The sequence below is a fragment of the Urocitellus parryii genome, chromosome 3 (assembly GCF_045843805.1).
Source record: "Urocitellus parryii isolate mUroPar1 chromosome 3, mUroPar1.hap1, whole genome shotgun sequence".
Lineage (NCBI taxonomy): Eukaryota > Metazoa > Chordata > Mammalia > Rodentia > Sciuridae > Urocitellus > Urocitellus parryii.
Window position 1 is genome coordinate 213,791,366 of NC_135533.1, and position 13,494 is coordinate 213,804,859.

The window sequence follows — 13,494 nt, forward strand, 5'->3', positions numbered from 1 at the left end:
ACACTTTGCTATGGCCTAATCATGACAAATGTCTCAACACTGATTCTTCTATCCCTATATGTACTCTGTACCTGCCATTTAATTTTTTCTCATAGAAACTCTATAATTTATCCACTCATGGGTAAGCAGGTACCTGGTAACTATATCTTTTCCTCCATATGCAATCCAATTATGTATATACTACAAATTCTTCATGTAAGTAAAGGATAAATAAATCTCACTTCCATAGCACAGAGGGTTTTCACTGAGGAAACTCCATGGACAGAATAAACAAGATTGCAACTGAACACTGTTCGCATAAATCTTACATTACACATGAGAAAAATTGCAACCAGGAAACACCTACACTGAAATGTTCAAGAGCTGAAAACACAAATCTAATGATGGGAAAAGAGTACAGGAAATATGTGAGGAAGTTAAGCTAAGAATGCTGTGGCAATCCATGATTGAATGAGCAAATACAGGGAATAGAAAAATGTAGCAATTAAATATCATTAACTATCCAAAAATCAGCTCAATATTGAAGACCATTGGTAGCTAAGAGTTGTACTGTGCCCCAAATGGTCCTGTGTTCTCACCTGATATCCGAATCTCCAGTGAGAGCACCTTGGTGTGTAAGTAGCTGCTCAAATGGGTGTCTGTGAGGAACTGATTCCTGGAGAACCTTGGCTGCCATATTTATCCATCTTCTAGACTTTTCTCCAGCTCCTCTCTAACACTCAAGAGCAGGTTAAATGCCACAGTGCTTATAGACCAAGCCTTTGCCATTATTGTAGATAATTTTGTTGAAGACCAGGCAAAGTGTTTCCTATTGAAAGATATTCATCCTATCAGCTTATAAGTCCATTTTGAAAACTGAGCATTCCATGAGTTTCAATGTATCTTTATATTAATAGTGTGATTTTGAGTATGATACAAAACTCACTCTGTTTAACTTCTTCAAGTGTCTATGGGTGCGGAACAAATACTTAACTAAGAGCATGCTTGAGAGAATGTAGTTAAATATATTGATCAAGACAGTGTGTTTAGTGTATTGAAACAGATTGATAATTTTAAACTTTTGTTCTCATACTAAGAGATTCAACAAATGGCTTTGCAGACAGAAAATCTGAATTTTAATATTAGCTTCTGAATTTTTTAGTTGTGTGGGCCAGAACTTGGTACTTTACTCTGAACCTTTCAATATGTTCATTTTTAATGATTTTTGTTTGTAGTCCCTTAGGATTTTCTAGCAAATGTGTGAACATGGCAAGAATCCTTAAGGAGATATATCATTATTCTGTATTCCAAGAAGGAAGCAATTCCAATAAATTATTTGGACTCCAGTGTGCCTTAACCCTGGATATCTGACAAACAACTGCATTTTTTACAGACAGGTATATTTTTATGTTTACACAACAATATCTTGACCAGGTTAAGCACATAAAATGAATAACATTCATCTATATCTCAAAGCATGACAAAATGATAGCAATTATTGGCACATCTATATTTGTATACCATGGAGTAAAAAATTACTCACATCTTACAAGAAAGCATGAAGACATTTTTCATCCATTTGTACAATATTTCCCATTTTTCTTGGAGTCCTACACCATCTATAAAAGTACACTTATCTAAGAAGTCCTGAGAGTAAAAAACCTCTAGCTATTTTTATATTTTTTATTGATTTTTTTAATTTATATATGATAAGAGAATGCATTACAATACATATTACTACACATATAAAGCACAATTTTTCATATCTCTGATTGTATACAAAGTATATTCACACCATTCATGTCTCCATACCTGTACTTTGGATAATAATGTTCATCACATTCCACCATCATTTCTAACCCCTTGCCTCCTCCCTTCCCCTCCTACCCCTCTGCCCTATGTAGAGTTTGTCTATTCCTCCCATGCTCCCTCACCCTACCCCACTATGAATCAGCCTCCTTATGTCTGAGAAAACACTCTGCATTTGGTTTTGGGGAATCAGCTAACTTTACTTAGCATTATTTTCTCTAACTCTATCCATTTGCCTGAAAATGCCATGATTTTATTCTATTTATTGCTGAGTATTATTTCATTGTGTATATATATGTCAAATTTTTTTATCCATTCATCTATTGAAGGGCATCTAGGTTGGTCCCACAGTTTAGCTATTGTGAACTGAGCTTCTATAAACACTGTTGTGGCTAAGTCCCTGGAGTCTGCTGTTTGTAAGTCATTTGGGTATAGATGAGTCAAATGGTGGTTCCATTCCTAATTCTCCAAGAATCTCCATACTGCTATCCATATTGGCTACACCAATCTGCAGTCCCATCAGCAGTGTATGAGTGTACCTTTTTTTCCTGCATCCTCGCCAACAGTTATTGTTGTTTGTATTCATAATAGCTGCCATTCTGACTGGAAAGAGATGAAATCTTAGAGTAGTTTTGATTTGCAATTCTCTAATTGCTAGCAATGATGAACTTTTTTAATATATTTGTTGATTGATTGTAGATCATCTTCTGAGAAGTGTCTCTTCAGGTCTTGGCCCATTTATTGATTAGGTTTTTATTTTTTTTTTGGTGCTTAGCTTTTTGAGTTCTTTATATACACTACAGATTAGTGCTCTATCTTATGTGTGAGGGGTAGGCTCTCTATTCACCTCACAGATTGTTTCTTTTGCTGAGAAGAAACTTTTTAGTTTGAATCCATCCCATTTATTGATTCTTGATTTTAATTTTCTTGCACCAAAGGAGTCTTATTAAGGAAGTTGGGGCCTAACCCCACAGGATGGAGATTAGTCCTACTTTTTCTGTTAGATGCAGGGTCTCTGATCCATTTTGAGTTGAGTTTTGCGCATGGTGAGAGATAGGGGTTAAATTTCATTTTGTTGCATATGGATTTCCAGTTTTCCCAGCACCATTTGCAGAAGAGGATATCTTTTTCTCCAATGCATGTTTTTGGCACCTTTGTCTAATATAAGATAATTGTAATTTTGTTAGTTATCTCTGTGTCCTCTGTTCTGTACCATCAGACTACTAATATGTTTTCGTGCCAATACCATGCTCTTTTTGTTACTGTTGCTCTGTAGTATAGTTTAAGGTCTGGCAGAATGATGCCACCTGCTTCACTGCTATGATTGCTTTAGCTATTCTGGGTCTCTTATTTTTCCAGATAAAATTCATGTCTGCTTTTCTATTTCTATGAGGAATGTCATTAGGATTTTGATTGGAATTCTGTTAAATCTGTATAGTGCTTTTTGTAGTATGGTCATTTTGATAATATTAATTGTGTCTATCCAAGAGCAAGGTAGATCTTTCCATCTTCTAAGGTATTTTTTGATTTTTTTCTTTAGGGTTCTGTAATTTTCATTATATAGAACTTTCATCTCTTTTGTTGATTCCCAAGTTTTGTTTTGTTTTGTTTTGTTTTGTTTTGTTTTGTTTTGAGGCTATTGTCAATGGGATGGTTTTCCCTTTCTGAGGATTTGTCACTGAAATGCATTTGATTTGTCACAGAAGTGCATTTGATTTGAGGCAATATCACCCTGATTCCGAAACCAGGCAAAGACACAGCAAAAAAAGAAAACTTCAGACCATTATCTTTAATGAACATAGATGCAAAAATTCTCAGTAAAATTCTGGCAAATTGAATACAAAAACATATAAAAGATCATGCACCATATTCAAGTGATATTCATCCCAGGGATGCAAGAATGGTTCAACATATTGAAACCAATAAATGTCATTTATCACATCAATAGACTTAATGATAAGAATCACGTGATCATCCTAATAGATGCAGAAATTTAACAAAAGATACCACCCCTTCATTTTTAAAACACTAGAAAAATTAGGGATAACAGGAACATATTATAAAGGCTATCTATGCTAAGCCCCAGGCCAACATCATTCTAAATGGAGAAAAATTGGAGGCATTCCTTCTAAAAACTGGAACAACATAGAGATGCCCTCTTTCACCACTTCTATTTAACATAGTTCTTGAAACACTGGCCAGAGCAATTAGATGAAAAAATTAAAGGGATACACATAGGAAAAGAAGAACTCAAATGGACACTATTTGCTGATGATGATTCTATACCTAGAAGACCAAAAAAGGTCCACCTGAAAACTTCTAGAATCAGTAAATGAATTTGGCAATGTAGCCAGATATATTTTCTTGGACTTTCAATATCATGTAATTTTTTTTCAAATAGCAACAACAGGAAGAATACATAGAATACGTGGGCAGCATTTGAGTGTTCTGATCATAAGAAAAGGTAAGACAAAACAGAATGTGAGAAGTTACCATTGTACCCATTAATTTGAGGAAATAAATCATTTGAGAGTGAGTTCATTCATTTGATGAAACAAGCAAAATTTCTTGTTTTTCCACAAAAAATATTGTCTTCTGCCCTAATCTTTGACAGCCATGTTAGCATCTGATCACTTTTGTCTTCTGAGAAAGGATTTCAGCATCATATTACATTTTTGTTCCTCTCTAAGCATTCAAAAATCTCTCAAAATCTAGTCTCTTGACCTGAAATTATACTCTAATGCCTGCCATTGATCATTTGATTTCACCAAAGTCAGACTATTCTACTTTCTGACACACAGCTACATGAGACCCTTTCTTTATATATATATCCAATTTAATTCAGCATATTGTTAAGATTCTGTCACATCAATTAATGACACATCTATGAATTCCCCACACAGAGTCCTCTGAGCCATGGTGGCTGCATGGATAGGATATGGAAGGTAGCTAAGGACATCCATTCTCATCCAACTTAACAAGTAGAAAAGAACAGACGGATGAAGCACATTTACTTAAACATTCAGGAACCGTGAACATAAGTTAATCTGAAGGAATACATTCTGCATCAAGATGAGCTATTTCTAGAAGAATGGAAATCAGAAGCCACCAGGGACATTGTTGAACATGTGATATGATGGCAATACAGGAACTCTAACAATGAAAGAGCAACCAGTTTTGCTTCTTCTGACTACAAGTCCTGGAATGGCATGGTAGAATCTTCAGAAATGCAAATATCAGAGCCAATTTTTATGCCCTTGTCAAGTATGGAGGAAATTTTGCTCAGGCTTTGTTGTTGTGATGAGTTCTGGACTATGCTGGAGAGCACAGCAACATCTCCACAGCCTTGTGAGGTTCTTCTTGGAACTCAAGAATTAAGAAGGCAGCTTTCACATGTGCTCACCAAGCCTCACTTCTCATATCCATACCATTGCCCACACTCATCCCCTTGAGTGTATCCTGGAACCCCATTTTGCTTCCAACCAACAACATTATAGTTTGGATGAGGTGTCCCCAAAGCTCCTGTGTTACTGGAGGAATATTAAGAGGTAAAATGATTAAACCATGAGAGTTATAGCCTAATTAGTCCATCCTAATGTGAATGGACTGACTGACTGGTAACTCTAGGCAGGTAGGTCAAGGCTTGCAGGAGGTGGGGCACTGGAGTATACCCTGAATGAGCTCATTTGCAGTAAAACCCCTTCTCTTTTTCCTCTCTTACTTCTTCACCACCTATAAATGGAGCAGTGCTCCCCCACCTCCCCTTCCATCATGATGTCCAACCTTACTTGTGCCCAAAGCAATGGGCTCAGCCAACTATGGACCAAACCTCTGGAACCATGAGCTCAAATAGCTTTCCTTCCTCTAAGTTGTTCTTGATGGATATTTTGGTCACAGGAGCAGCAACAACCAAACTGGCTCACATAAACTGGCAAAAGGATGAAATGTCACATCTGAGATTATAGAATAGACACTGGATTTTAATTTGTGACTGGCTGTTGCTCTGTTACATGCTCACTAGCTTTCATGGAAGCCAACATCCATGTTGAGAGCATGTCCTGAGAGATTCAAGTGTCAAGGACCAAGGCCGTCTTTCATCCACCAGCCTGAAAGGAACCAAACCCTAGCCCCAGCCCTGGGAGTGAGCCTGCAAGCAAGAAATGCACCCACAGGCCTTTTTCCACTGTGGAGCCTTGAGGTGAAGCAGCCCTCACTAACACCTTGATTACAGACTAGGGTGACACTCTGAATCACTGAAGGGTCGGAGGAGGTTGTAAGTAGTGCAAAAAATCAATAGTTTCCTAATATCACACATATGTCAATTAAAAAGGCATAAAATAGAGGAAATCCTGTCATTTACATCCATCAGAATAAACTTGAAGAATAGTTATTAGATCAAAAGAGCTAGGCACAGGGAGATGAAATCTCCATGATCTCATTCCTCTCTGTATTGGATGAAGTTGATCTCATAGAAATAGGTGATAGAATGGAGATTTCCTGAGGCTAGGACAGTTGGGAGCATTGTTGGAAAATGTTGGGCGAAGGATACAAAATTCTAATTAGAGATGAGGAATGGGTTCAAGAGATCAGATGTACACCATGGTGACCACAGTTAATGATGGTACAATGTACTGGAAAATGCTGAGCGGATGTTAAGTGTTCTCCCCACAAAAATAACTGTGAGATTATGCCTACGTTAATTATCTGGGTTTAGCCATTTCACGGTATATGATACTCATAGACATGTTGCACAAGTTGAACATACACTTTTAACTAAAAATATGAAAAATACATTTGAATAATTAAAAAATTGGGAAACATTGAAGAGAAAGGACTTATTTTCCTTCAAAATGTGGTGGACATCATACTATTCATAACATCACAAAAGTTCATCTAAGGAGGCATTATCCGAGAGAGACTGCTCCTGAGATTGGTTCTTTGTAGGAATTAAACATCCCTAAGAGTAAATCTCATAGCTTTAAAATCAAACTTAGGGGGGAAAAAAAGAGGTTTTCCTTGGAATAAAAAAAGAAATCACATTCACAGCGGTCTAAATGAAAACAAAATTGACTGAAAATTTTCCTGTGTGCTCTCTTCTTTGTATCCCAAGGGAGCTGAATTGCTTGTAGAGTAGAAAGAAGACAGAACAATTTATTTAATGAGGAACTCTGAGAATTCAAACCCTGAGGCAGTAGACTATTTAATAAAGCTCCTGGTGCCCCTTACAAGGAGTTCTCTAATCACATCCTGTATAAAAAGCCTGTACCCTTCTTAGTCACAGATTGTGGTGAAGAGAATGCTTCAGTGACAACCGCTCATGAGCTGGTGTCCCAGGCAGGCTGGTGGAGCAGACAGGAGAGAAAGTGGGCGCTGGGCTTTGATCTAGGACGGTAATGCCCAGGAAGCCCCCGATTCCTCTGGGCTGTGAAGTTCTTCTAAAGGAATTTTAGTTTCCATTGACAGGTCTCTTCCAGCTGCTCTTCTGCTTCCCTTTGTGTTCTTGGGATCCACCCCAGGACCAGTGTGTGCTTTGTTTTCTTTTGCTTCTGTTGATCCTGACTCTTCTCCACTCTTGCTTGTAATTGTACCCTCCTGTCAGGTTTTCTGCCTCCAATTCCTATTTATTAACAACTCACCAAAGACCTCTTACCTACCTTCTTCCAAGTGTGACTGGAGTTTTCCGTTCCACTTTCTATTTTCACCAGCAGATCTGTCTCTAGTTATCTGTCTCTTACTAATTCTGTATTTTTATAGTTATTGTCTCACATTAGTGTCCACAGCAGCTCTACCAAGAACAGCATCTGCTGGGTTTTTTTTTTAGATGTTTATTAATCTAAATTCCTCTCCTCCCTTTCCCAATTCCTTTGAAAGCTTAGTAAAATGTTCAATGACTGAAGTTGGAAGAGGCTGCCTTGGCATGTTCATGGATATAATACAAATCTGTAGCATTTGAAGATAACATTTCCTTTGGGCTATTGTTTGAAAACTATCGTTTTTTACTGAGTCAGGAAAATGTCCATGGTTTTTCTGTTTGCAGGCCGCCTCAGCCTTGGATGGTAAGCACAGAAATGCCTGATGGTGTTTTTCAAATGCAGTTTTAACTGTGATCATATCTAGGATTACTATTAATCGATCTATTTTTCTATGGAGGGTGTTAACAAACTTCCTTATAATGAACAGTTTTAATTCATAGAATCATTGATCCTTTTCATCATGTGTTATGCTTTTAAAATAAACATAAATGCATTGTATTTAATGTCACTACTCCTGTTTGTGAATCTTCAGGCATGTGACAGGCATGACGTCTTCTCCTTTATATTAGAGAACACATTTTTATTTCAATCTTTATTATGTCTCCAACAATTGTATTTGTTCACTACTAAAAATGTGGCTGGTGTAGCATGTGAGTCCCTGAAAGGTAAATGATGAGCCAAAACCCTCACTACCTCAGGGCCTACAGGATAATAAATCAGCTAAAGGAAGCTTTAATTGGTCTCACACTCTGTCCTTAATGAGCCTCAGCCCCAGTTCACCATCACCAGGCCTCTCAAAGCCTCTCTTATGCTGACTTGACCACCCCACAGGGCAACTACCCATTCTCACCTCTTAGCCTAGAAGGCTTCTTCCTTCCTCACCTCCAGTGATTAACGATGACCCTTCCTTCCTCATTGATGGAGTTATTACTATTTCAGAGAAGAGTCTTCTACCCACCCTCACATAGTAAATTGGTCTTCAGTGATGTTTCTCTGACTTTAATTAATTAAAAACCTGCGGGAATTCATAACATTAACATTTTTGTGTCAGGGAGAATGTGATCATGAATTTTTAACTCATAATTTTCCAATAAACATTACAGTATTTTTAAGTTTTTGAAAATTTTAATCTATTATGTCTATCATCTATCGCCCATTCAAGCAGGGAGACATTATCCTGCCTTGTATCTGATTTTAATGGTGGTACCCTTTATTTCCTTCTCTAATCTACATAGTTCAAAGAGGAAATGTTGAATTGATAATAATCAGAATTGCATACAGATGGCAGCCACGGTTAAAGGTGATATTGATTCATGATAGAAATGCAAGGATGACCTATTGAGGTCGTAAGAACAGAATTTCACACTTATGAGAGTCCATTGTAGGAGAACAATTAAATCATTTTAATTAATTTAAATGTTCAATCCTACCAGATAGTTAGTATTTATTTCTCCTACGGCAGTGGTGAAATATTTGCTTTTAAGAGAATTAGACTTTTTTCAGGACCACAAAGGTTGTAGGCTGGTGGACTAAAATTCAATTCTTAGAATTCCATCTCAAGAACCCAATAAATGAGAACTCTGTAGCCCACCTTTGGACACTTACATATCCAGAGTAATTGTAATTAAAAGGATGAGCATAATTATAATAATAGCTATCATGTATTGAAACTGCCACCATGAACAGAGGCATTTTTAAACCATACCAACAATGTAACAACAATAAACTCATTTTAAAGGGAAAAAATTTAAGGCACTGACAGTGAAATGTCATTTTGTTATAAACAGTCAAGTCATAAAAAGATGGTATGTAGGTTAATCACGAATGTGGAGGTTTTCCCAAAAGAAGCAGTAATATCTAGAGATCATCAGAGAAACTACATGGAATGTCTGGGGTTAGGTTGGAATGGCACTATAAAATATAACATTAGTTGATGTCCATGAATTCAAATGGAAGTATTCACACAGGACATCCCTGATAAAGAGAAGAAATTTATGCTGCATTAAAGGAAGTGTGGATGCTTATACACATTTAAATGAGAAATGAGCTGCCGCTTCGAGGAGGGGATCACAGTGATTGCCACGATCAAATAGAAGGGTGATATTAAAAGGTGGTCAATACCCGAGGTACAAATTCATTCTTTATTGAACATGCATTTACCTCCTTTCTCAGCAGATCATCAGCTCCATGGAAGCAGAAAACCACACAATTCTGACACAGTTCCTCCTCCTGGGCCTCTCAGAGGATCCTGAACTGCAGCCAATGTTCTTTGGACTGTTCCTGTCCATGTACCTGGTCACAGTGCTTGGGAACCTGCTCATCATCCTGGCCGTCAGCTCTGACTCCCACCTCCACACCCCCATGTACTTCTTCCTCTCCAACCTGTCCTGGGCCGATATCTGCTTCATCTCCACCACAGTCCCAAAGATGCTGGTGAACATTCACACACAGAGCAAAGACATCTCCTACATCCAGTGCCTCACTCAGACATATTTTTTCACAACTCTAGTTGGAGTGGATAATATTCTGTTGACAATCATGGCCTATGACCGCTTTGTGGCCATCTGCCACCCTCTGAAATACACAGTCATCATGAACCCCCGGCTCTGTGTCTACCTGGTGCTGCTGTCTTGGCTCATCCTGTCCTGGGTCTCCCTGATTCATATTCTACTGGTGAAGCGACTGACCTTCTCCACGGGCACTGAAATCCCACATTTCTTCTGTGAACTGGCTCAGCTTCTCGGGGTGGCCAGCTCTGACACCTTTATCAATAACTTGTTTGTGTACCTGGCGACTGCCCTGCTGGGTGTGTTCCCTGTCACTGGGATCCTCTATTCTTACTCTCAGATTGTCTCCTCCTTACTGAGGATGTCCTCCATGAAGACGAAGTCTAAAGCCTTTTCCACCTGTGGGTCCCACCTCTGCGTGGTCTCCTTGTTCTGTGGAACAGGACTTGGGGTTTACCTCAGCTCTGCTCTGACCCATTCTGCCCAGGCAAGCTCTATTGCCTCCGTGATGTACACTGTGGTCACCCCCATGCTGAACCCCTTCATCTACAGCCTGAGGAACAAGGATGCGAAGGGGGCCCTGGGGAGGCTCCTCAGCAGAGCAGCCTCTTGTCCTTGATGGATCAGGGACCTCAGAAATAAGAGCATGTCGTGTCCCCTGAGGAACAATGCCCTGAATTACAATATCTTAACTCTTTTCTACCCTAAATTTCATGCTTAATTTCTTGTATTCCCAAAGCTCTCGTGACTTTCCTTTTCCCGATATTCATTTCTTTTTTCTCTTCAGCAACCTCCCGTGTTGACTCTTCCCTGCCCATGGTTCACGAAGTCTCAAGTGTGTCATGTTGTCTAACAGGCCTTGCTGAGATCCCAACATGAGAGCCAGCACTTATATCCCATGCTGAGATGGATTCCTCAAAAATTGTTGCTTGAAGTTTCTTGACCTCACTTTGGTTGTATCCCTGTTTTCCCTGGAAGAAAATGAATGAAAACCATCACAGCCAAGTGCTGACAATACTCAGAGTGTGTTTGTCCTTTACATGCATGGCTTTATTCAATCCTGAAAACATTGCTTGGGGGATGTTCTATGAAATTTGCTAACTTTGGAAAAGAGACTGAGCTTGGAATTCATGCTCACCTGGAACATGGCACGGAGCCCAACTCCTAGATTTGGTAGCCTCATTTTTGTAAGAATGGTTGTGTTTCCCACGTGAAAGCTGGAATCCAGTCCTGAAAGTGAGTTTGTCCTTTGCTTTCATGGTGACATAATGTCTCTGAAACATGGTGCATCATTTGTGATCTTTGCTTTCCCCTCCCTCCCTCCCTCCCTCCCTTCCTTCCTTCCTATTTTTTTCTTTCTTCTTTGCTGCCTTTCTTTCTTTTCTCCCTCCGTCCCTTATTTCTTCTTTTCCTCTGTTCTTTTGATTCTTTCACTGGTAATGTTATCCAGTCCCAGTCCTTGTTCTGGCTGAATACTATTCCACTGCATGTATACACACAAGCTGTCTTTCCGGATATTCAGTTTTGGACAATTGTGTAATTATCCTATTTGGGGTATTTAAGTCAATAAAAACCTGCGTACATTAACCCTTACCCATCTTCGTTTAAGTATGCTCGGTGATTGTGCATAATGACAAAATCCCCAAGCAAAACTTTTTCCCTGACCTCGTTATTAAGCAAACAAATGTCTACGCTTGTTTTAATTATTGTAGTAATAATCTCAGAGTGGAACTTCTGTGTTGTATGGTCATTTTACGTTTAGTTGTTATAGCTGAGCACATTTCACATTCTATTGTGTAGAGCTACCAAAATGTTCATATCCTTAGCAATACTTAAGGAGTATGTGAAATTCATAAAGTTGGGTTATATGCATTTACAAATATGCTGTTACAAAATCCGCTGTCCTCTATGATTAATGTTAATAATCTCACTGTGCTTTTGATTTGCATTTAGCCATGATTAATTCGACATCTTCCAGATGGCTATTGGAAGGCACTATGTATACTTTGGAAAAATGACTTCTCACTTACTTGCTCATTTTGCAATGGTACAGTGTGCATTTGCTTCTGACCTCTAAGATTTCTTTGTCCATTGTGGATACTTGACTCATAAGATATGTGTTTAGAAAATATCTCCCCATTTTGTATATGGTTTCCAATTTATGTGAAGCACACAATTTATTTTTGTTCATTTAAATCATAGTGGTATATAATGCATCCTTTGAAGTTATTTCTCCCAACTAAAATTTTGTGTCCTTGGACCAACATCTACTCATACCACTTCTCTGGTAAACGCCCTTTTAATCTCTGTTTTCATGAGTTGGACTATTTTAGATACCATACTTAAGAGAGATTTATGACTGACTCTCCTCTTTTAAGAGAATGTCATATGGTTTCATCCATGTTGTCTCAAATGACAAGATTTCCTGTTTTTTCTTTCTATACTACTGGCCTGTGGTTTGGAATCACCATTCCTTTGTAATGTATGTTTTTTGCTAGTATGGATAAGACTCCAATTCTGATTTTTTTCTGTTAATTTGATGCAGGATTGCATATTAGAAACTATTGGTCTTTACAAAGACTTTTGGTAACTTTCCACCCCACTGGTATGTCAGAACATCTTAGAAGACTGCAGCTGGGGTGCCAGCCAGGGTTACAGTCATCTCGTGGCTTCACAGCTGAGGATCTGCTGCAAAGGTATTTCATGCAGCTGTGGGCAGGATTCAGGTTCTTGCTGGATGGTGACCAGAGGCCTCTCCTAATTCCTAGCCACAAGGGACTCTGATGGAGAATCTCAGAACACAGAAGCTGGCTTGTCAGTGTGTGCAAGCAGGTGGCAGAACAAGGGAAGACCAGGCCTGTCCTTCCATCAGTGCATTAGTTCCTAAGTACCCCAAGAAGGTGGAGCTGTCCCTCTCCATATGGCCCACCACCCACCAAGACACCAGTCTGTCAGCAAAAATATCCTACAGAAGAACAGGCAGATGGCATATGTACCTCTCTTCTGTAGGGGACATTTCCACAGTTTTGACTCTGCTGCTCTTGGACCTGAAGTCAAAAAGAATAACCTTGGTTCTCTTCCAACAATAGGGTCTCACTAGAGCATCACATTAAACTGCTGTCCTTCCATGTGCAGACACAATAAGGGTATCCAGTAGCTCTGATTTTTTCTTGAGAAAGTGCTCCTCTCACTCCAGATGTACTTCTTTCAGATTTTGTATGTGTTATCACCTAATAAAACCTTTAATAAAATAAACAATTCTCTGTCTTCATCGAAGTTGATAAAATAGGTGACATGGGTATCACAGTCTTTGAAAATTGTCCATAGTCTACCCATAAGGACCTCACAAATGATAAAGATTAAGACAGTTGATTGTTTATTGACCAATGTAATAAGTCCTAAATATATACCCCTTCAAGTTAAATGTGGTTCAGATGATGCTATTG

At 38.7% G+C, this 13,494-nt stretch overlaps 1 protein-coding gene across 1 annotated transcript; it reads left to right on the plus strand.

Moving 5' to 3' along the window:
* The first annotated feature begins 9,728 nt into the window (after positions 1–9,728).
* LOC113177996 (olfactory receptor 7D4-like) lies at positions 9,729–10,667 on the plus strand. Its single transcript, XM_026382472.2, has one exon. The coding sequence runs from the start codon at positions 9,729–9,731 to the stop codon at positions 10,665–10,667; it is 939 nt and encodes a 312-aa protein (XP_026238257.2).
* Positions 10,668–13,494: the final 2,827 nt, after the last annotated feature.

Bases quoted from the DNA above. Each gene is read 5' to 3' on its own strand.
- LOC113177996 (XM_026382472.2), top strand. From the start codon at position 9,729: ATGGAAGCAGAAAACCACACAATTCTGACACAGTTCCTCCTCCTGGGC.